At 59.8% G+C, this 23,917-nt stretch overlaps 1 protein-coding gene across 1 annotated transcript in view; it reads right to left on the reverse strand.

Moving 5' to 3' along the window:
• Positions 1–450: 450 nt before the first annotated feature.
• CEMIP (cell migration inducing hyaluronidase 1) overlaps positions 451–23,917 on the reverse strand; it is a 154,464-nt gene continuing 130,997 nt past the window's right edge. The window contains exons 18-29 of the mRNA XM_023585264.3: positions 23,426–23,557; positions 20,539–20,574; positions 20,302–20,457; positions 17,795–17,975; positions 16,581–16,796; positions 13,500–13,711; positions 12,509–12,694; positions 8,714–8,918; positions 8,463–8,549; positions 8,110–8,267; positions 5,630–5,730; positions 451–3,221 (exon numbers count right to left, since the gene is read on the reverse strand). Of these exons, the coding sequence (XP_023441032.2) occupies positions 3,094–3,221; positions 5,630–5,730; positions 8,110–8,267; positions 8,463–8,549; positions 8,714–8,918; positions 12,509–12,694; positions 13,500–13,711; positions 16,581–16,796; positions 17,795–17,975; positions 20,302–20,457; positions 20,539–20,574; positions 23,426–23,557 (1,798 nt within the window). The 3' untranslated portion in view covers positions 451–3,093. The remainder of the gene's footprint in view (positions 3,222–5,629; positions 5,731–8,109; positions 8,268–8,462; positions 8,550–8,713; positions 8,919–12,508; positions 12,695–13,499; positions 13,712–16,580; positions 16,797–17,794; positions 17,976–20,301; positions 20,458–20,538; positions 20,575–23,425; positions 23,558–23,917) is intronic.

The following is a 23,917-nucleotide window of genomic DNA, read 5'->3' on the forward strand; positions in this document are numbered from 1 at the left end:
CCCCTCTACCTGCGCCTCATCCCTCTGGCCCAGCAGCTTGACAGGCCATTTCTCCACTGCTGCCTCCACGCACCCCTCAGGGGCTGCGTCCGGCCTCTGGTGGAGCAGGCTGGGGAGGGGACACCGCCTTCCCCTTGCCCAGTCCCCACCGGCCACTTCCTCCCTGGCTTCCCCACCGGCGAGCCGACCCACCAGTGACCAGGAGCCAGGAGGACACAGCGCGTCCTGCCACAGCCCGTCGCGTGAAGGCCAGGACCGTCCCCTCCCTCCAGGGGCGTCCCCCGGGGCAGGGACTGGCAGGACTTCCTGGGAACAGTTCTTGGGAACGGGGCCGAGAGAAAGGGAGTGAGGGCAGGCCCACGGAGCGATTTCTTCCGTCTCATTTTCCTTCGATATCTGGTTTAAAATGAGACCCACTTCAGTGAAAAACCAGACAAGCACACAGAGGGCTGCGATCTTCGTATGTTTACTAAGGTACAGCAAGGTTTTCCAGACCAGAGCCCAGGTCCTCTGCTGCAAGCAGAAGGCTCAGGGGCTCCAACGGACATGTGCAAACATGACTTTGAGGACAATTCTTCATTTCTCCGACAGTGAGTTCTAGAAGTGCACATATAATAAATAAATAGAAAATATATCTTTGTTCCTGGTGACACTATAAGAAATGTTTACATACAAAACACACTTTGATCTAATTCCCGAAAAAGAACCAGCTATTTCGGCATGAGGAAAGACAAGCATTTCAGAGAGGTGGTTTTTCTCGAAGGCCCAACTCGCTTGAACACTTACAAACAGAAAACAACATGAACAGCTTTCTAAGCAATAGGAAAAATTGTGCTACCCAGAAAGTGCCTAGACCTGGGCCACTGGCGAATGGTTTAGAAAGAACGGTTTGATGTGCAGGTCCTACACTGCCCAACAGCCGTACGTGGCTGAGAACTTTCCAACAGATATTGTCTTAGTGAAGGGAACTACAGCCGGCCTTCCTGGCGGCTGAAGGGAGTGAGACCCCGCCTGAAACGAGCTTGAAAACGCAACATGACTGGAGGCACCAGGAAGAACATGAGGTCACTAAACTCCCCTTCCTCTCCACTCGTTCCCGGGAGGGAGCCTGCCCGTGGCTTTAGCTGGGAGGCGAAAGGGAAGGAGCCCCGCGGTCAGCAGCTAGCAGCCGGAAGACCTGGCAGGGGGCCACCCCACGGTTGCTGGCGCCAACCAGGCTGTAGACTCCTCACCGGGTCCCCCGGGCGCAGGGGCAGAGGCAAGCCAAGGGCCCGCCTTGAGGGATGAGTGTGGGGTTGGGGCAGGAGGGGCAGGTGTTTCTTCACCCAGGCCCTGGCAACGCGGGAGTGGAGACACCAGCCACAAGCAGTGGTACCTCTTCGGGAGCCCCCAGCTCTCTGCAGGAAGGGAAGGGGAGAGCCAGCTTTTGCACAGTAGCTGAGAAAGCCGGCCTGGGGTGGCCCTAGCAGCTCTTCAGACCCCCGAGACCGGCCAGGTCGGCCCCCAAAAGCGTTTTGGTGCCCCGAGCCGCCTGTGGGCTGCACCTGCAGAGCTGCCTACCAGGGAGCAGCAGTGCACTCAGCGCAGCTGCTGTGCATGCACCCAAACGCGGCGCTTCAGGTCCAGCGGCCCAGGGCTGCAGGGGCCACCAAACTAGGAGGTGTGCTGGCCGGGGCGCGCTGAGGGCACGAGGGAAACCGGCCTTCTATTCTCATCATCTTCCCCTTCCAGGGCACTCGCCCCATTCCCGGGAGCGACTTCAGCAACCCTGGAATGCTCCAGGGCCAGCTGTTGAGGCAGTGTGGTGTGGCAGGAAGTGCGGGGAGGGGCTCGCGATGCGGCCCCACCCTGCCCGGTAACCCTCCCCTGTGTGAACTGAAGGGTGTACACTAGAGACCCTCCCAGGGCCACTGAGGCACGAACACCCCCAGCGTCCAGAGCGCAGTGTCCCAGGGGAAGGGCACACGAGCAGGTGCGCGCTCTATGCTCGCCGGCCCCCCTCCCTCAGCAGGAGGCGGCAGATGCCCATGCCTGCCCTGGGCGGGCACACAGGGCTTTGGCAGGTGATAGTAGGAAGAGGCCGAAACACGCCCTGCCCTTGGTCTCAGGGCACACCGTGCCTCCTCCCGTGGGAAGAGGGCGACGTCTTAGACAGCTGCTGCAGTGCACTGCTGAGATGTGCAGTAGCTCGGATGCTCGTGCCACCTGAGCCTGGGAGAGCCTTCTTTCCTCCGAACTCGCACCCATCTCCAGGCCGCTTCCCTTTCTCTCCTGGCATCCGCGGGTGTGCACGCTGACCTGCCTCCTCACCACCCTGCAGGCTCCTGGGACCAGAAATCACCGTTGCCCCCTGGCTCCTGGCGGCTCCGCGGCACCCAGCACCACGTACGTTGGCTAAAGAGAATATTCTCATCTACTGCTGGGTTTGAGATACAATCTGAAGAGCCACCGATTTCGGGAGTCTCAGAGCAGAAAGGACCTTTAAAAGCCACCTTGTCCGATCCCCTGCTACCTGAAGTCTCCTAAGGTCGAATACAAGGGGCGGGGACCGCCCCTTCTCAAAGGCCGTCAGTTCCCTCTTGGGGACCTCTGTCTCCACGCCAGCTCCCAACCCCAGGACGGCTGGCTCTCGCTTACAGGAAGATTTCCTGAGGGCCAGGACGCCTTCTCCATCTGTCACCCCAGTGTGTGTGCCGGAGAGCCCGGAGGTCCGTGAGCGGAGTGATCCAGCCCTCCACCCCTCTCGCCAGCCCGCCGGCCAGCCGGATCGGGGCTCCTGCCGGCACGACCCGGCACTCTGGTGTGGTCCCCACACCCCCTACCAAAGAGGCACCGACAGGAGAGAAGCACCCAAGAGCTGGAGGAAAGCGCTGTCCAGCACTGGCCACCAGCGCCTCTGGCCCTGCAGGTCGACGCCGAGGCCGGGCAGGTGGGCAGCCCCTGGGGACTCTGCTAGCCGTCCCCGGGCCCAGGGGGCCGACCTAGGCCTTCCCAGGCAGCTGCTGGGCGGGCCGGGGCCGGCCGTCCCATGCTGGCCTGTTCCCAAGAGCCGCGCCGTGGCGTCCACCACGGGGCGGCACCGGCCCTGCTCCCTCACAGCTTCTTCTTCTTCACCACGGGAACGGGCACGACCTGGAAGATCTTGGCCTTGTGGTCCTCGGTGTCCAGGGTCACCCAGGTGGGCCGGAAGCTGCCTTTGAAGCCAACGAACGCCATTTTCTCTGAAAAGCAACGGTAAGTCGTGAGCAGAAATCCCGAGAGAGAGAAGGGCTGCGCCCCACTGCCAGAGGCCCCCTGTCGCCGCTCCCCTGCCTGCCGGCACGCCCCTCCCCCATTCGCACTGAACTGTGACCCCCTGGGAAAGGCTCAGTGCCCAGCGACTGCAGGTAACTGGCATTTGTTCGTACAGGGTGACCAAGAGCTCACCTGAGCCTCCCGGCCACCTCGGCAGGGTGGTCGCCCTGCTTTACCCGGGAAAGCTGGGGTTCCCTGTACCCCAGCAGGGTACAGGTGGGCTGGGTGGCAGGAGCGCTCACAAGAACCCCGCCCGTCTTCCAGCCGCCCTAAGAGCATGGGCGAATCCCTGCCCCTCTCTGAAGCCCAGTGCTCCCACCTGCCAAACAGTGGCCTTGGCCTACAAGAGCAACTCGAACATTCCATGACGGTAGGAGGAGGTCCTGAGAAGCGAAGGAATTTGTCCCGGGCCACAGAGGAAGTGGCAGAGCCTAGAACTCTGCCCCAAGTGCCCAGGCAGCGCTCTCTACCTTCAAGTTCAGAGCTTGACCATCCAGGGGCATGGGGACGCATCGTCCATGCTCTGGAAGAGCTGGCCTGGCCGGCAGGGTCACATTTTTCCCCCATCAGGACAGCATCACTTGACACAAGCTGCCTTACATCCATCGGATTTTGGCAATAGGGTCTTATTTAAAAAATGGAAGCCTAAAAAGATTTCAGGACTGGACTCTGGGCTGCAGAAGATGCTTCTCTCTTCTTTGGCTGAGTCTTTTTTTTTTTTTTTTTCCTTACTTATTTTACTTTGGCTGGTTTTAAGGGCTTTCATTCCTCCCAGTTTTTCTCTGGGAGCTGCCTGAAAGTCCCTTAATCTGGGCTGCTAGTTTTTATGTCTTTGGCAGGCAGGCTGATGTAGTAGCTAAGAACACTGGCTTTGGACTGGGAAGATTAGGCTCGAAATCCTCATCTTCAGCAAGTTGCTTGACTGTCTCATTCTGTTTCTGTATCTTAAATGGAAATAATAGCTCCTTTTGCACAGGTTACTGAATAATTGAGGTAATTATAAAATGTTCAGAAGGTCCAGGGCTGAGCATTGAATGGCAAATATAACTATCCTTCTCATTGTCTGTAGAGCTGCTCTCCCTTCCCTCTCAAGCTCCCCAAAACTCAGGCTAGTCTGTGATGATGCTAAGTGGTGTGCTGACGTTTCTGTTCTGGCTGCCTCTTCCCTGTAGGCTCTGTGCAAGTCTTCATCACTGAAGAGCTGTGTGACCTTGGACAAACCGCTTTGACTCTCTGGGCTTTAATTTTCTCCTTTCTTACCTAACTCAGAGGGTCAAGTGGGAGCTTATGCTTTGCAAACTGGAGAGGGCTGTGCAAATGTGGGGCATCAGCTGGGATGCTGAGGACCCCTGGCCCGTCAGAGTAGCCGGTCCCGAGATTGGTGAGCCTGACAAAGGCTCTCCACTTTCCAGCAGGTACTTTTGCTGAAAAGTCCACTTGCTGAGTAGATGGACAAACAGCTCTGTGACAGTTTGAGGCTTTTTGGGGGTCCCAGAAAAGATCACAGCTCATCCATCCCTGTGGGTGGGAACCCTTTGATTAGCTTGGAGGCCGTTGGGGCTTTGGATTGGATCACAGCAGAGAGGCGTGACCCGGGGTGGGTCTTGGTCCTCTTGCTGGCATCCTTTACAGATGGGGGAAACATGCAGAGAGGTGCAGAAAAAAGCAGTCGAGATGGAGAGAAACCCCAGCAGGCTGAGGGATTGGTTCCAGAGGCTGGAGGCTGGAATCAGCGGGGCATAGAGGCACAGAAAGAGGTCCTGCGAGGCTGAGAGAGGCCCACAGAGGGCAAGAAGCAGCAGCAGCAGCCAGGTCCAGAAGAGAGGAGAGGTGGGCCAGCCCTGCCAGGCGCCTGTTTGCTCTCAGCTCAGCTCGGGAAGACAGCGAGCGGGAAGGGAAGCAGGGACCCTGGCAGAGCTGCCCGGGGTCTCGGCACGGGGCAGATGGCCAGCAGCTGGCCTTTGGTGAGACAGCATCCCTGAGATGCCTTGATTTGGGCACTTCCATGGCCTCAGAACTATAAGCTTGTAACTAGTAAATTTCCTTTATAAAAGCAACAGGTTTTCTGGTAGATTGCTCCCAGCAGCCTTTAGCAAACAAAAACAAAGTCTAATGATTTTCTTCCTGTTCTAGTCCCAAGGTAAAATAAAATTGCCATAGTGTAGGGATGGGAAGTAGGTGGCATCTTTCCCATCGGCTTCAGTAGCTCGAGGCCTGTGTTGAGGATTCGGAGGCAGGTTTTGTGGGCAGCGGGCTCTGTACCCAGCAGGGGACATGCCGGGCATCTGCCCCTCCAGTTTCATGGTCAGTTTAAAGCCCAGTCGGAACCCCTTACCTTTCAATTTGACAGCCTTGTCTGCGCCGAGCTTTTCCAGCACTTTGGTCCATGGTCCTCTGGAGATGTATCTTCCCCTTGACGCCATGAGGATTATGGAACTGAGGAACGAGGAACCGATTAGTGGACAGAAGGAGAGCATGAATGGGGTGAAGGGTGCACGGGGTGTTGGCGTATGTGGGGGGCCCTGAGCCAGCAGCACCCGGCGGCCTGGCCAGGGCCTCGGGGAACCTCTCCTGCATGCAGGCGATGGGCCCTCCCCTGGGGTGACCAGCACCCTGAGCGCCCACGCCCCCCACTCATTTGGCTGCAGTTGGCGCCCATGACCTTCTCGAGGCCTGGACGCCGCTCGCTGCTTGTCCACGTCTGCGCCCAACAGGACAGAGCACGCCCACGGGGCACACCAGCGAGGGGCCGGCATCGATGCCAGCGCCGGCTGCACCGTAGGGCTTCAAGCTGCATTTCTTAGCTTGAATGCTCTCAGTCCCTCAGCTCTGCTTGGATCCAAGATGCAAGAGAGAAGCATGGTGGCAGGGAAACCAGGACACAGAGGAAGCAAGAGGGGAGGGAGGGGAGAGGGGGGGAGCAGCCCTTAGCTCGTAAAGCAAGCAGGAGCTGCTCGTGGCACGAGAGCTTCTGGGCCCGCTGCACCGCATCACCCGGGGGAACGTACCCATCCCAGAGCCTCTGCGTCTGATCTGCCTCCTAACCTCCAGAGGACCGTGTGCTGCTAACAGCTGAGAAGCCCTGTGTGCATGCTAACAGCTGAGAAGCCCTGTGCTGGACGGTTTCCCCTGGAGCCCATGCCTGGGTGCCTTCCTTTGCTGGGCATAGACATGGACTGGCCCACGGCCGGCCTCCTCTGAGCTGCAGGGCGCGCGCGGCCAGGCCTGACCTCTCTGGATAGAGCATCGTGTATAGTTAGGACGTGTGCAGGGGAGGGTTGGCCTCTTGGGCTCATGCCACTTCCCTCTCTGGTATCGCCAGACAGGGTGACTGCTTCCAGTTTGCAAATGGGGAAGTGGAGCAAATAGGTCCTGAGTATTTGAGAAGACCTGCTAAAGGGGAGCCAGGCTCAGGAGGGGCAGAGGCTTGGGCAACAGGTGGGCCCAGCCTCAAGGTCCCAACTGGCCAAGGCCCAGCGTGGAAGCAGCGAGTCTGCTCGCCTGTCTGGGGCTGTGTTCAGGCCCAAGTGCTGGCAGAGGGGTCTTTGCGGTGGCAGCCTCAGCACGCCAGGCCCTCAGCACAGAAACCAGGGCAGAACCCAGTGGGGTTTCCATGCTCATCTCAAAGGCACTCCGTAACCGCAGACCACTGTCCAGACACAGAAGAGCTGTATGACACAGAAGAGCTGTATAGGATTCTAGAACCTGCTGTTAGTCCCATTCGTGTCCCTTGGGAGCTGGAAAGCTCTTAAAATGCAAAGGGCTTGTATACATTAAGAACAGCTGGAACGCAGGCGGGGGGCCACAACACGCCTTCAGGGAGGCTGGGAGAGGAGAGCCCAGGATTGGTGGGGTGACGCGCCTAGGGAGAGAGGGCACGCTGCGGCAGATTCGGGCTCTGTTCCCAGGAGGATGCCACCACATCGTTGTATTTCAGAAGAAAAGCTGAAGGCGCTTTGGTGCTGCTAAGCCTTCCTGCCAGGCCGGCTGCAAAGGAAGGTCCTGCCCTTCAGGTGGGGTCTGGGCTAGCTCACAGAAGCAGGACAAGGGCACCGGGCCTCCCGTCTGTCCCCGGAGCCTCTGGAAGGGCCCCAGAAGGTCACTCACCCACTTTCAGGGCCCCCTCCTGGCCTCTAAGCCCTGGCACCAGCCACACGGAGTCTGCCAGGGTGGATAGCAGAGCAGTGGTAAGAGCAGCCCGTGGAGGGCACATCAGGGGAGCAACAGGGCGGGCAGAATTGGCGGGATGTGGCCCCAGAGGGCAGGGAGTGAAAGGAGGAGAAGCTAGAAGCCAGGCTGTGGCGCGCAGGTGCTGGCTCTGCTCTCTGGGTGGATGGTGGTGGTTTAATCAAACCCGGGAAGCCAGGACGAGGGGCTGGTTTGGGAACTACACCAAACGGGAACTGAGTTCCCGTGAGACGTCGGGCAGCATTATCCAAGTAGCAGCTGGACGTGAGCGCCTGGCACTGAGCAGCGTGGTGTGGGCCGGAGATACTCAGCTCTTGGAAGACTCGGAGCGCGTGGGAGGGATGAGATCATGCCGGGAGACCGTAGCGAGGGGAGCAGAGGGCCAGGGCAGGCTTCCCACTTGTAGCGGGGCATCCCAGCCGCCCCGGGCCTGCCCTACATTCCCAGCAGCGCCGGCTCCAGCTGAGAGCCAGCCGCGGGAGGTTCCCCCGCCCGGCGCCCCGACGCGAGCACCGACCGCGGTGGTCGCCTCCGCCATCCCCGTGCGTGCCGGCGGCCTCGGTCACGGGTGGGGGCCCGGGCCCTGCTGGGCCACGGGCCAGCTCAGAAGCAGACGCGCTGACTCACTTGTCGGGCACGGCCTCCACGTAGTTGAAGAGCTGCCACGGTATGCCCTGCAGGATGGCGTTGGGGAAGCTGGCGTGGCTCAGCACCTGCCCCCGGTGCCCGTCCACCACCACCACCTGCACGCCGTCCTCCGAGCTTGTGTACTTCTTCCCGTCCACCTGCAGGCCCAGAGCAGCACAGGTGAGGGGCCGGAGGCAGCCGGAGCCCCTAGCTTCTCCCACGGGAAGGCGCCCCCGGGGACCCTGGCGACAGAGGCTGGCCATGCGGCTGGTCAAGGCCCCAGCCCCTCGCGTGTCTCCTCCTTGCAGGCCCCTCTGAGCAAAGGGGGCCCCGTGGTGGCCAGAGGCACCTACTTCAATATACGCGAAGTCGCTGAGAAGGTGGAAGTAGCGCTGCTTGGAGCTCTCCATCTTCACCTCCACGAAGTGGTCTTTCGTCTTCTGGAACACAAAGCGAAAGCCGGCGCGGCAGTTTGGTTTTGGGGGTCAAGTGGACAGCCCAAAGGGGGGCCCTCCTGCTCGCCTCCACCCCTGCCCCAGCTCACAGGCAGTGGCCTGGGCGCAGATGAGAGGGAGGGCCCGCCGGCTTGCCCGCGGCCGCTCACCAGCTGAGCCCCGAGGAGCTTCCTGGGCATGGGCACGTCCACCACGGCCCGCTCCGTGTACTTGGGGTAGGCCGCGGCCGTGCAGTCGCTCGGGCCCGCGTGCTTCGGCAGCAGGGCTTTAACCTTGATCCTCTCGCAGCCTTTCGCAGAGCAGAAGGCAAACTTCTCCCTCTCGTTCTGCGCTTTCAGCTTCAGGAAGAGCAGCCTGCGGAGAGCAGAGGCGCTTGGCTGGGGCACGAGGACCCCCTCAGCACACACGTTTGCCCACCACGCTGGGCTGGGCCCATGCTGGAGCCTTGCCTGCCCGGTGCTCGTACACGTGGAGGGAGAAATAAAGGCAAATATGGGGAAGCGGACATGGCTCAACTGATAGAGCGTCCGCTTACCACACGGGAGGTCCAGGGTTCAAACCCAGGGCCTCCTTGACCCGTGTGCAGCTGGCCCATGCGCAGTGCTGATGCACACAAGGAGTGCCGTGCCATGCAGGGGTGTCCCCCGTGTGGGGTGCCCCACATGCAAGGAGCATGCCCTGCAAGGAGAGCCGCCAGTGCAAAAAAAAGTGTGGGCTGCCAGGAGTGGCACCGCACACACGGAGAGCTGATGCAGCAAGATGACACAATAAAGAAGAGACACAGATTCCCGGTGCCGCTGACAAGAATGCAAGTGGCCACAGAAGAACACACAGTGAGTGGACACAGAGAACAGACAATGGGGGGGGGGGGAAGAGAGGGGAGAGAAATAAATAAATCTTTAAAAAAAAAAAAAGAGCAAATACGTTGCAGAGGGCGCTAATGAGCCCCACAGCTACCGTTTTCCGGGCACGTCCTGCGTGCCATGTCCCGCACGTGCCATCAGTAGGCATATCAGTCCAGCTCCTCCTCCAAGCACCCCTGACCCCCCAGGCACAGCTAGCACCCCGGCTTCCAGTGGGGAGACCATGGCTCAGAGAAGTGCCTCGCCCAGGACCACCCAGCTGGTGAGGGACGCAGCAGGGAGGGCCCTGAGCCCGGCAAAGAAGGGAACCCAGCTCCCCAAGGCGACCCTCCTCCAGACGTGACCCACGCCCACCTCACGGAGGACCGAAGCCGGCCCGGCTTAGAGGGGCTCCGGTGACGAGGACCCCGGGCTCTAACTTGGGGCTCTTATCTCCGTGTTCCCTCAGCTCAGAAAAAAGCACTTTCTGGGATGGTGTAAGGTGGGAGGGGAGCTCCAGCCGGGCTCCTCTTGGGTGGTGACCCCCTGCCGAGTCCAGGCCGCCCAGGAAGCTGCCCGTCCCAGGATGCCAGGGCCCCCGCAGCCCCATGCCCACCCACGGAATGGACCAGGGGCCCACGCCTGACCCCCAGAGCGACCACTGACTGGCGAGTCGCCAACCGAGAGGATTCCCTGGCGAGGATTTGAAGAAAGCGGCCTGGAGGCGGCTGTGAGCTCCTGGGGGCTTGGACAGAGGCCACAGGCTGTCGGGGCTGGAGCAGCCACCGCGCCCCGGGCCTGCCAGGGGAGCAGGAGCGGGCGGTGCCTGGCACGGGACAGGCGTGCGCTAAGAGAGAGGGCGCAGCTGGCGCTGCAGGCACCGGCGTGGCCTGCCTCAGCGCCCAGGAGCCCTTAGGACGCCTGGTGGCCCTTCCATGACCCCTCCACCCTCCCTGAGCTGTCTCGAGTGGGGTCATGCTCCCTGCACCCAGTGATTCCCGGCTGAAGAAGAAACAAGCTGGTGCGAAGGTGTGGCCACGGGGTGGCTGGGGAGGCGGCGAGCACCACCCTGAGAGCGCAGGCGGAGGGCTGCTCGGTGCAGGGGCCCAAAGGGCCCCAAGCAGACCCAGGCCCAGGCGAGGGCGCCTCGGGGCTTACCAGGGCTCAGGTCCCCTCCTGCAACACCGATTCGCTGTCCCGAGGCCTGAAGAGCCCCCGCCTGCCCTGCATTTTCCTCCAGCAGCTGCCTTCCCTGCGCCCCCACAACGTGGCCGTGAGCAAGTCGGCCGGACCCGAGGCCGGGGGCCTGGGCACGGCATCTGGGCACCGCGGGCTCCAGCCCTGGCAGCGCTGTGGGTGGCTGTACACGTTAGTACCACTCCTCGCCAGGGCGGGGCCTCACCTGGTAGCACCTGGCTAAGTCAGCTACCCCGAACTCGGCTGACGTTACTCAAGGGTTTTTTTTTTCCTGAAGGGTTTTTTGTAAACTTGAAAACTTGAGAGAATTCAGAGATCGGCTAATTCACCGTTGACCCCACCCTCACTGTTAGCACAGTTACTTTTATTTTACCCCTAATCACAGCAAGCTAGTTACCAAGCTTCCTGGTCCCGAGAAGGTAGAGAGGGAGCCGCCTTTGAAGGCTGGAAGATCATCAAAAACAGCTCTAAGAATTAAACAGCCCAGGAGCTTGGCTCCCTTCTGTGCCAGAAAGAAACACTCTGGACCTCTGCTAATCGTCCCTCGGGCATCCCTGGATGAAAGCAGAGCCTAATAATCAATCAACAATCAGCAGACTTCAAAGCTGCCGACAAAGAGGTGGAATCTGCTTAAGGTGATAAAGGGACAGAGCCTCGATTTTGTAATTTTGAACAAGATCAGCTTGTTTCATGACTGTTTTTCCCTGGGAAAAAATCACGTCTTTGGGATATCCCATTTCTTTTGATCCTAGAAGAGGAATATGCGAGGATGGTGTCACGGGGCTTTACCTTATCAGCATTTGTTCTCTTAAGCCTCGCGGTGTCTACAGGCGTGAGGGGAGCTTTCATTTCTCCTCTCGTTTCCACAGGGAGGGTTTTCCCACACTGCTGACCTGTCTCCTCGCCCACTCCTTCCCGGGGCGGGGGGCTCGTCTGACCCGTGGGCTTGGGGGTGTGCCAGTGGCGTCTGCCCCTCCAGCCCCTAAGTTTGGGGGCTGGGCTCCACGTGGGGAGGCTGCGATCGCTCAGTATTCCCTGGGGCCCAGCGCGTAAGTTTGGGGACAGTATTAGGAAGCTCTGTTTCCTTCACCATCGTCCTCAATCAAGCTGATAATTCCTTGTCTGCCTGCCTTTTTATTTGCTCCTCTGTTGGTTCAGAACTCGGTGGGGAGAGGGGATGCTACTTATTGCCCCAATCCCAATATTTTACTTACATTTCTGCTTTTCAAATTCTTATTTTCCCTTAACCAACTTGACAGAACCGTATCTCCTTGGTGGGGGGGGCGCATACACTAGCTACGTCCTCATCATTGATTTCAACGCAAGAGAAGAAAATGGGCCACAAAATGAGCTCTTGTCCTTAATCTCCAGAGGGTTTGTATTAATAGCTTCGATGTTAAGCTAAAGTTTTGGTGGGGGCAACTTCCCCCTTGTCGCCACGGAACACTCTATCCCTCTGTCGTGTCCCTGTTGTACAAAACCTAGTGCCGGTCGGCAAAAGGGCGAGGGCTGGGGGTGCTGCGGGCTAAACTCTGGCTGTGCCCAGTTCCAACAGTGGCCTCTGTGCACGTCGCTCTTACTTCCCCGGTGCCTTCTTTTCCCAGCTACAACTTAGAGGGAACATCATCTGCTCCAACCAGTGGTGGTGGGGAGTCACAATAATGTGCCATGTTTTCTCCATTGCTTCCACATTTTTTTCTGAAACAGGTGCATTCCCTACAACCCACAGGCACATGTAATAGAGCGCATGTTTTATCCCGAAGCTTGGCGGCTCCGGTGGTGGCACAGGCAGCCTTGGCATCCAGGCGCCGGGGCGGGTAGCCCACATGTGATCGGCACCGGCTACCCGGGTGCTTACGGTTACTGCAGAGGGCAGGGGTGACACGGGGGCGCGGCGCTGCTCACCCCGAGTCCTCATCCCAGTAGTAGTGGCTCCTGCCGGGGTGGCTCTGCTCCACCTTGTCCATCTGGTGCGTCCTCACGAAGGTGCCCGTCTTGAAGGTCTGCTTGAGCAGGCGGTTGTGGACGTCGGAGAGGATGGAGAAGGTGGTGCCTCGGGGGTAGCAGAAGCCCACGCGGATCCAGTCGCCCCTGGGACGGCAGAGCGGGGAGGTTACGATGAAGGACGCCCAGGCTACGGGGCCCGCGTGTGTGCCTCGGTGAGAGGCCCCGAGCCCCCACTTTTATGGGGAATATGGAAAGGACACTTGGAGTTGGTCAAGGTTGGGTTCCAACACGTTCAAGGAGAGGAGGGACGGTGACTGCCAGTGAGCGAGGAGCGCAGCATCGTGGGACAGGGTCCACTGTCCCCTTCCGGGGCCTTCCTTGGGGGTGATCCGCGTGGAGCTTGGGCTGGGACCGAGACACCCGTCCAGCCGGGCTGTGGTCAAAAGCACACTGGGGTCTGGAGGACCTGCTTCCGGCCCCTCCCGGTCCAGCCTGGCTTTAGGGTCCGGTCCCTCTCCTGGGGCCTCATTTTCTGCCTCTCATCAGTGCCTGCCTCACAGAAATACCGTGCCGAGGAAATAACATGTGCAGAAGATTCTGGACCCTAAACGTGGGAAGCCCTCAGCCTCATCGCCTCACCTCGCGGAGACTCGATTCCTTCTCTGGGCGAAACGCCCACCCCACGTCCTCTCACTCGATCCCTACTGCACGTGGCACTACCATCCCAGCCCATGGAGGTAGGCACCACGGCTCCGGGAGGTCCGCCGCCCTGCCCAAGCTCACCCACCCAGCAGAGTGGGGGCGCGCCGTGGCTTTCGGGTCCAGAGCCTGCCCTCCTAACTTCCGGGTGCCATCAACCCCTCTGGACACCTTCCCCTGCAGGGGCCCCCGGGGGGGGCCAGGGCTCCGTGAGCGCCATGAGACCCCCTGCAGCCGGGCACCCACTCACTTGTTGAAGTTGATGAGCCAGATGGCCAGCTCGGCGGGGGCCGCCTGGTCCCAGTGGATGGTGTAGCCCTTGTGCAGGGTGACGACGGGCTGGTACTGCTGGTAGTGGGTGCTCCTGGCGAGGGCCCCCTCCAGGTAGAGCGGGTGGCCGGGGGAGTCGTTCTTGATGATCTTCATCCGCAGGTTGCTGCTCTTGTAGGCCTGAATGTACATCTTTCAAAACCCAAAAAGGAAACACACAATGGGCCGTTACAAGGGATTATTCCAAGGGTGTCTGGTTAACATCTGACCGCAGCCTGCACTTTGGGAGGCGCGCTTTCTTTACAGAGACCCCTTCTGGAAGTCTCGGATGACAGAAAGGCCAAATAAGGGGGGGGATCACTTTTCGCAAGCCCCGCTGCGCAATCCATCTAACGCGCTCCGTGGGACCCGAAGTGCTCCACTGAGGCACTACCAGGGGAAACTTGGAGGGGTCGGCGTAACAGTCAGGTAGTACATTCTGGAAAAGCAGGGAGACGTGGGAGGGGCAGGGAGCGAGAGACAGGGAGAGAGAGCTTTGCCGATTCTCCTGCAGGCGTCACCCCTGTAGTTAGCTGCCCTCCTGCCTGCGTCGGGGTGCGGCTGGGTGGGTGCCCTGCTTGTCTCTCCGTCTCTGCTTGCTCTGTGTGGCCAGGCCCCGTGGGCGTCATTCCCGCTGGGGGGATGATGCTGGACTGTCGGCCACAGAGTCCAGAGGCCAAGCAGCCCGGGTGCTCTAGACCAGGTTTAAGCACAGCACCCTGCTTCACGACCGCGACACGCCCCAAGTTCACCCGGGGCCGTTCCCGTAGCCGCAGCCAAGAGGTGGAGCGTGCAATAGGCCCGCGTCTGCAGAAGGAAGAGGTATCTTCCCTCTCCCTATTTTTTGCCTATAAAATGACAAAAGAGCAGGTATAGCTCAGTGGTTGAGCACCTGCTTCCCACATCTTGGGTCCCAGGTTCAATCCCTGGCACCTCCTAAAAAAGAAAAACTGGAAAGAGAAGCTTTAACCCACCCCCACTCATGGGCTTGTCCTGAGGGCCAAAAGATAAAGGTAGATTAAAACGTTTTGTAAGCTGTCACTGAGCGGGGAGATTGTTAGTCATAACCACAGTAGCCAGCGATGATAACCTGGAATGCTCGAGCAAGCCGCCCCTGGCTGCAGAAGACAAGCAACGTTTTGGCAGGAAAGGGTGGGAGGGACGACCGAGGCCCCCCGCGGTTCAACCCACGCTTGAGCTGGGGCTGCCGAGTAGTGCCGGGTGCGGGGCTGCCAGGCCCGAGGGTCCGGGGTCACCGCTTGCCATCCTCCTATCCCTCAGCCCCCGGGGACTCCAATTCCCTGCTTATCGCTCAGTCCCTTGGCCCTTGTCCCGTCCAAGCATGCGGCAGGGCTCACCCTGGACCGTGCCACAGGCTCAGCCCCTCTCCCAGGCTGTTGAGCAAGGCTGGAGGTAAGCCCACAGCCGGGAGGCAGGTGCCTCTTCAGAGTCACCCGCTCCTGCCTCCACGGGTTCTCGCACTGCCAGGCAGTCCTCGCCCGTGCCTCTTGCAGGCACGTCCTCCTCTACGACAGCGCTTCCGCACCTTTACTGCTCTCTCGGGCCCCTGGTCAGCTCACTCCTGCACTCTCTGCCCATGACCTCACCTTCCACTGCAGAGAAACCGAGGCCAGCTGGCAGCACGTCCCCAACTTCCCGTCTCCTACCCACAGCCCCGTCTTCCTCAAGCCCCGCCCCCTGCTGCACGCCTGCCCCCTGCCTCCCAGCACCTGCTCCCCGGCGGGTACCCTGCCTCCTCCACACCAGCCCCTTCCCCTCAGCCTGGCATGGCGTCCTGCTCCCCTCTCCCTCAATGTGGTGGGACACAGACATCGTACCCCCATCATGTCCAGCTGGTTGAACCAGCACCCAGGTTCTCCAAAGAACATTCTGGAAGGAACCTCAACAGAGTCCAAGAAAGTTGGGCCAGGCCAGAAGGTGAAGGGAAGTCACCTTTTAGCTGCCCTCCCCCCTCATGTCCACAGTGGTGACAATAACACCTGCCTCGGAGGGAGCTGTTGACCGTTTCCCTCCCCCGCCAGGGCCACCTCGCTCAGTGCTTCCCTCCTAACTTGACAATTCCTAAGTTTCTGGAAACTCTCTCCCCTAACTCTTTATTCATCATTCCCCCATCCAAATAGTAATACTAATAATCTAATAACACTTAACAGTATTTCCTGTTCGCCTACACTCCAAGCACCTTCTCAGCCCCCACTGTCCGATGCGGTAGCCACTGGCCACAGATGGCCACTGAGCACTTGAAAGGTGGTCAGTGCCACTGAGGACCTGCGTTTTTTATTTTATTTTATTTTACTTAACTTTCAAAACTGTAGCTGTAAAATATATTTCCATTAAGCACTCTATTGTTTTGGAAGGACCACATTTCAGTTGGCTGAAAATTTAGCTCCTGAATGCTATAAGTGTAAAATACAGGGTTTTGAAGGGTGAGAACATGATGTGGATGGAAAAATGTCTCATGAATCATTTTCCATTCTGATTACATGTTGAGATGATCATATTTGGAGTCTATTGAGTTAAAGGAAATACACAATAATGCATTTTCCTTTCATTTTAATAAAAATTCACTTCACTTGTTTCTCTTTACTTTTTAATGTGGCTCCCAGAAAATTTAAATCAGTATGTGGCTCGCATTGTGTTTGCGTAGGACAGTGCTGGACATGGCATTTTACGTGCACCGGCTGAACCCACCCTCACTTTCTCATCCAGGAGATTCCCTTAGTCTCCCTATCTTACAGATGAGGAAACTGAGGCACCACGGGTTGAAGTCCCTCGCCGGAGCCTGACTTGAATCCAAGCATTTGCCTCCCGAGGGCTCGTCATCTAAGGATTACGCTTACAAAGTATTTTGAATTTGACTTTGTGAAAACCCGATCGGGGTGAGGGGAGAAAGGAAGAGGAAGAAAAGGAGCCCATATCCCTTCCTGCCCCAGCACACCTGGCACAGCAGCCCACTCCAAGTGCCAGCTGCCCACCAGGCCGGCCCCGGGCCCTGCGCACCCACCTGTGCGTAGCGCCCGCTGCAGATGGCGCCCCTCCAATCAGGAACGTTGATGCAGTCAGGGTGCCGCACCAGCCAGTTGTCCTCCTTGGTGAGGTAGGAGCCGGGGTACTCGGACACCGAGCCGTCCACGTCGTGGAACACCGACGTCTTGTCCCCGTCCATGTCCAGCTGGTTGAACCAGGGCCCGGGCTCTCCGAAGAACACTCTGGAAGTAATCTGAACAGAGCCCAGGAAGGTTAGGCTGGGCCAGACAGGGAAGGGAAACCGCAGCCGTCACCAGGCCGGGGCAAAGTTTCTGATTTCCACTGACATTACAGAAGAGCCAAGCCAAAGACGCATGGGGGCCCTGAGGACACCGCCTGGCTGACCCCACGGACGCAGCCAGGAAAACAGCCGGGCACTGGGCAGGCCGCAGCCCTCACGCCCCCCGCGTTCACCGGGGGGCTGGCGGCTGGGAGTGACCCCGAGAAGCTCTGACCCACGGGCCCGATACCGCGCAGTCCAGGAAGCGTGCGTGTGCGTTGGAGGAAGGTGGACTCCCGGCGTGAGTCCTTTAGGCCTCCAGGGGCCCGAGTGAAGAGGTTAAGTCCCTTCAGCTCCACTCCTTTCCCCTGAGCCTGCCAATACGTGGGTAGAGCGGCAAAGGGCAGCCGCAGCGAGGAGGGGCCGGGGAACCCACACCCCGAATAAAACGCCCCAGGGCCGAGCCGAGCCTCGGAGGGCGGCCGGTCCTCAGCCCTTGGCCCTGCACCGAGGCTGCGCCTCCTCCTCAGGCAAGGAGGCCCCTGGCTGTCCCCCAGTCTCAGAGAGGAGCCGGGCAAGCACCTCCAGGGAAGGCCCCCGGGGGCAGCCGGGGTTTTTAGGCAGCGGTGCCCACGCCAGTGGGCCGGTCACAAGACTCAGCGAGTCAGGACCGAGAGCCCTGGAGAACTGGCCTCAGAACCCGGGTCTAGCGCCAGCTCCCCGCCGAGCTGGGGGTGGGTTTTGGGCAGGGGGAGGGCAAGTCGGCGTTTACCCAGACATGACCCGCGGGGCAAGCTCATACTTTCCCAGCGTGGCTGCCGCGAGAACTGGGACGCCGCCCAGCCTGCTTGGGGGAGGCTGCTCGGGGCCTGTGGCGGCGGCCACCGCTCCAAGTCTGGGCCCCGGGGGACTCGTGAATCACTGGCCCCCAGTCCGGCTCTGCCCGGAGCCTGCCCGGGCGCCCCACTCACCGGGACGTCCTCGAAGGTGATGCCCGTCACGTTGTTGTGGGGGCAGCTCTGCCAGGCGTTGTTCAGGCGGAAGGCCAGCGCACTGGTGTGCCGGCCCTCCAAGGCCGCAAACTTCCGGAAAGTACAGTTCTGGACGTTGACGGGGCCGTCGTAGAACTGGATTCCTCGGATCGGAAAGTTCCTGCGGAGTTAAGGGGTTCGGACGTCAGGCCGAGAGCCGTGCTGGGACGCCACGCTGTTCGCATCCTCCGAGGCGGAGCGTAACAGAGGCCTCTAGGTCAAGCCGGTCCTGATCTCCACCCCAGCCACCTCCCCCGTTATCGATTCATTCATCAATTCATTAAGACTGAATTTACAGTAAAGAGAATAACGGTTTGCTGGGCGAATGAGTGAATAATGAGTGTCTCGTTACGAGCTTGAGGTTTGGGGACCGGTGCTCCACCCAAACATTTCTCCCAATTTTCCCATCATCTGAAGAGTCATTGTGTAAATACTATAAATACTGCTGGAGAATGCCAGGATTGTGTCCCTCGGGAGGGCGGAGCTGTTACTCATTAGCGCCTTTGCTGCTCTTTTAATTTAATCAGATTAAGGCCCAGATGAGTTTTTGCTCGGTGAGTAAGCCTCTTGTTGGAGGCTATGCCGGGTAGCGATGTAAATTGCCAGGCAGCCCCCGAAGAGCGGGCAGGCCCCCCAGGGAGGCAGGACGGGGCTGCGGAGACCCCCAGCACCTGGGTGGCAGAGGAGAGGAGGCGGAAGAGGCAGGGGGCTTGGGGGGGCCGGGGAGTTGGCTTTGGATCCAGCAGGGCAGGCTGCCCAGAGAAGAGTCTTCCGCTGACCGCAGACGCGGGAGCTGTCCTCGGGGGGCTCCGCGGCCCAGCCGCTCGCTTCCTGGGCCTGCCCAGACCTGGGCACACTCTTCTCCGCGCCCGAGCTGTGTCTTTCCAGCAGTGGGTCTCCCCGGGGGCCAGGCCCCTGCCCGTCCACAGCGGACACGGAGAAGGAGAGAGCAGGAAAGGCGTCTGTCTGCGGGGAGAGGCCTGGCGTCCCAGATGTCAACCCTGGGCTCCTTGGGGACAGGGTTCCTTGAGGAGGTCCCTGGCCCCGGCAGGCTGGCAGCGAGCCCCTGGCGCATTCCGTGCATTTCCGTGGTTGTACAAGTAGAGCTGACGTCGCTGCGTTGGGTCCGGGCTTCAGGCGCTTTTCCCGTTTATGGTGTTTAGAGACAGCCCGCTCTCACCTGCGCGTCCTTCAGACCCAGGCCCGGCCAGGCCAGTGCCCCGGGCTGAGCGCTGCACGCCTGGTTCCTGCCCTCACTCCCGGTTGGAGGCGGCCCGCGACTGACGCACCAGGCTCGTGTAAACAAGCTCATCACCTCTGGAAGTCGTCAGGGTGCCAGGGCCTGGGAGGCCGGGAGCCCTCAGCCGAGAAGCAGGACGACGCAGCGCAGAGGCGCTCGGGGAGGCGGCGTGCCGGGATTGCGTCCCTTAGGTAGACTGAGGCCGGGGCTTCTGGCAGCTCCTGCCACAGGAGGCTGTGGTGCTGCCTGGGCAGGTCGTTGAGAAGGGGCACGTCCCCTGAGGTGGGGGCTCTAGGCCCGGTCCGGTTTGAGTCCTGACTACGTGGTGGGAATTCTACGTTCCTGGAGCACGAGGAGGACGCACAGGCAGATGGGAAGGGGCACTCTTGGTGCTCAGACGCCAGTGGCCCTGCACTGCTGGCCGGCTCTAGGCGTGCTCTGCGGCTGGCGTTCCCTGGCAGAAGGCCACGCCCGCAGCAGGTGGCGAGACTTCCCGCGCCTCTGGCCCAGCCGGGGGCTTTCTGAGGAGCTGGCCGCGCCCACGTGCACTGCCAGGGCCCCCGTCCCTCACAAGCCCCGGGTTGTCATCAGGCTTTGAACTCTTCCAGCGACACAGGACCCCAGACGCCACGCGAGACAGCCCTTCTGCGCGCAACAGGCCAGGCCGTACAAACACCTTCCTGCGCTTCGCCGAGTCTGTCCCTCGGGACCCACGTAGAATGAGCCCTGGGTTTTAGGTACACGCAGCCCCAGAGTGGGTGATAACACCACACTGATGACCCCCATCCCTGCTCCATGTCCTGGCTGAAGACCCCAATCTGCAGGGGACACTGCTGAGGGTCTCGCACCCCCCTGGTCAGTCCCCTCTAGGTGTGCTGTGGCCTGAAATGCTCCAGGCACTGTGTGGGGCCCACGGTCCCTCCGGGGTCCTACTTCTCTTAACACCGACCTGGGCCTCGTTATGCACTTTGGTGGCCACATCACCTCCTTGGTTCATATTCTAAGGTGTTTGGACTTTCTCTCTCTCTCCACTCCAGATTTCCTCCCCCCGTCGGCTAATCTCGAATGCAGCAGTGATCTCTGACTGGCAGAGGACTGGACGCTCGTGCTTAGCAGGTGGAAACCACCCACTAGCACCTTTCCTTCCGTTGCTGCCACTTAGGGTAAGCCACGCAGGACAAGGAAGCCACCACGGCTGCAAACCTACTGGCCTATGGGGAGGGTCCTCCCGCTGTGGTCCAAGCCGCCTGGGCCCCAGATCCTGTTGTCCATCATCTCTGTCCCCACGTTGCCACTCTCGCCGACAAACAAGCTATTCTTTATCTCCTGCTTGGAGCCGTCATCGTAGGGGAAGGTTCCACCACTGCAGAGAGAAGATGTTTAAGGAGAGATACCCAGAGGTGACCTCCCAAAAAGGACCGAACACAATGACAGTCGCTCTTACCTGGCCAGAGTCAGGCCGATGCCATTGTCAGCAAACCTGGGGACAAGAGCAGACAGTCAGAGGGTGCCCTCACGCCACATTCAGAGAAGGCACCACGGGAAGGACGCTTCCTGCCCCTGGAGTCGAGGCATGGACACTCAGGGGGAAGGAGTCTTCAGCTAGGTAGAAGGTTTGCCAAGGGCGCTGGGACTCTCCATCTGTGTAATGAGGAATATTCTAGATCCCTGCCACTCACTCTCTGACTCCAGAGAAAACGGTGACCTGGTGGCCCTGCGTCGGGTGCCACATTGCATTAGCAGCACGCAGACTGGGCCCCACGGGCCTCCTGAGATTCCCGGGCTGAGCGGGAGGCGGGGCCAGGAGAACACGGGGCTGTCCCACTCTCAGGGCCAGCACGGATAAAGGGGGGGTGTGGACACGCATCATTTTCCTTTTACCACCCTCACTAGTACTCCGGCCCAAGCAGGAAGGACAAGCAGACAGCTAGTTTCCACGTTTTCTGACTCAGCCGACCCTGGCCCCTGGAAGGGCAGGGGGCTTAATTTGCCATTGCAGTGTGGCCATCTTTCCAGTCTCTGGCACCTCTGCCCTTTTGGATGAGCTCATTTCTGCAGGGACTCTGGTTCTGAGTGATGAGAGACTTCCTAGAACCTGAGCTGAGCCTGGGGTTGGCGTTGCCATAGCTCCTAGGTCAAATACAGCAGCCCCCTTCATTTCCGTTATCCCAGAAGCAGATAACTGGGCTCCCTGCCTCTGCCCCTTCCACCTGCCTGGACACCCTGCCAGCTCCAGCTCCTCAGGTGCCACTCCTGCCACGCCCTCCCCCAAAGCTCCTCTCATGGATGAACCTCAGCCCAAAGCCTTGTCCTGGCATTTAAGGCCCTCTGCTTCAGCCTCGCCAATCTGGTCCCAATTGCCTGGCCCTCTCTGATTCCCAAGTCACCCTGGCTTGCCCCCTTCTCTCTCTCCCAGGACACAGTCCCGCCTCCCGTTTCCTGAAGCCATCCAGTTCAAATCATCTTCCAGGGATTGTGCTCTCTGGTATTTTTCTAAAACGTCCTGCTATTGGTTTCCCAGACCCCTCCCTGGCTTCTTGTGATTGCTGCTCTGTCCTCCTTCTTCTCTTTGTCCGCTGTGGCCCTGGTGACCTCACGAGACTCAGGTCCTATCACCAATCTGCTGGTGACTCTCAAACGAGCCACGCTTCCCATCTGCTCCTCCAAAATTTGGGGCGATGCCCCTGACTAGCTCACAAGCATCTCAAGCTCAATGTGTCTAAAACAATACTATCAGCTCCCATCCAAGCCTGCTCATTATCCCAAAGACTCGATTTCAGCGAAGCTCTCATTATCTCTAATTGTCTCTCGTTTGGATCCTGCCGTGGCACCTTAATTGGCTCTCCCATCTCCAGGAGTGCCCCCTCCGAAACGTGCCCTCCTGCAGTGGTTGCTAGAGTGATCTTTTTTAAATGGCCACATGGCCAGAGTCCTCTGCGAACCCCATCTTCTCCTGCCAGCCCCTGACTGCACCGGCCCTGTCCAGCTGGGGGACAGCAGCCTCGGCACCGGCCGGTTTCTGGGCTAACTTGGAACGAGCCTGGCCGGGGATTCAGACGTCCCTCGCCATTGTGAGGGGCTCTCATCGTTTGTCTTGCTCTCCTCAGCCTGGCAGCCCCTGGCTCTGTGGGGACTTGAACTCCCAAATGCCCAGCAAACCAGAACCAAGATACGTGCTGGACTTAGCATACAGCAGGGCATTTTAGCCCTGAAGCCATCCAAGTCCTCTTCTACCCAGCTCTTGAACTTCCTGTTTAGCGTCCCTCTCAGGTGTCCCTGGGCCTCTGCTCTTGGGACGAGCAGCCCGGCAGCTTGTTGCATTCACTACGTCGTGAACTGTAGGAATGCCCCTCCTTCTACGGCGCTGGAATCTGCCCCATGCCCATAATGTCCGTCCCCCAGAGACTCTCAGAACAAGCCCACGCCCTCTGTCCCCAAAAGCCTTCAGAAACGCAGGACTGGTTCTCTGCTTCCCTCCTGGGCTGGAAGGAAGCCCTTCTCTGCAACCAAGCTCATGCCGCAGCCCTCGTTCTGAGTTTCTGGCGCCCACGGGCTTCCTGGGACTGTCCCCCAGGCGGTGTCTCCCCATGCCTCAGCTTTTCTGCACAGCATCTGTCCCTTTCTGCGTGATTTCTGTCCCTCTTTTCCTCTTCACACACTTTTCACCTCCTCTTGCTGGCTTTCTTTCACCTTTATGCCTCCTTTAATTGGTTACAGTTAAGTGTAACCTCTATAGAGTTTCTAATCTGCCGTTTTTAATACAAAAGGCCAGCGAGGGGTACATGTCACAATCCTCCCTTAAAACCAACGCCAACCCAGCTGCCTGTCCTCTCTGGTCCTTGTCCGTTGGCCAGTGGCTCTCCACGGGGCCCTCCACCAGAACGAGGGAGCCTTGTCTTCTTCATCTGGGCCCTTGAGTTCCAAGCCCCAGCTCAGCCACTTAGTAGTTGAGTGACCTTGGGAAAATTCACCAACGCGAGCCTCCGTTTGCCCTCTCTAAAATGGAGACGATGATTTATATCTTGGAGAAACATGGCAAGAAATAAATGAAACCAAGGGCTTGGCACATAGTAGGTGCCCGGAACGTGCTGTCTCTCTCCCTCTTCCCTCCCTTGGTGGACTGGCCGGTGGCCTTGGCGGAGCCAACCCGTGGCTATCTGGAAGCCACCATGGCCCTCGGCCCCCGGCCTGCGGGCTGGAGCCAGCACGCTGTTTCCAGTGCTATGGTGCCCTGCTGCCTCGCCACCATCCTGCGCCCCCGCCCGCGCCTGCTCTCCCCCTGCCGGGAGGACTTCCTCCCCGCCTCGTGCCAGCCCCGCTCGCCAGCTCACCGGCAGCTGTCCAGCCACACATCCCCGCCGCGCAGCCAGGCCCCATGGTCCTGGTTCTTGTAGGCGATGAAGTGCTTGATGATGGCGGGCTCCCTGGGCTTCAGGGGGTCGGCATCCTGGTGGGGGCTGTACCTAGAACACACCATCGGGGGCACAGTGGGTGGTCTGGCGGAGTCCCCTGGACTAGCCCCCTGCTGGGTCCCGTGAGTTTCTCTCTACTCCTGGGAGCTGGGAGGACGCCGACAGGGCAGCAGCCAACCGGCACCCCGGGCTCTGGGGTGAACCCTCTGAGCTCATCACAGAAGCAAGAGGCCTCTTCTCCATGCCAGCGCCACGCGGGCCGCAGACGCTGGCACCGTGACCGTTTGCCACCATCACGCAGAGCCACCCCCAGGAGCGCTCAAACAGAGCAAAGTCCAGACACCAAAACTGGACACGAAACGTGGCCCCAAGGCCTGGAAGGGGAGCCTCAGGACACCCGGTGTGCTGCTG

The sequence above is a fragment of the Dasypus novemcinctus genome, chromosome 3, assembly GCF_030445035.2.
Source record: "Dasypus novemcinctus isolate mDasNov1 chromosome 3, mDasNov1.1.hap2, whole genome shotgun sequence".
Taxonomy (NCBI): Eukaryota; Metazoa; Chordata; class Mammalia; order Cingulata; family Dasypodidae; genus Dasypus; species Dasypus novemcinctus.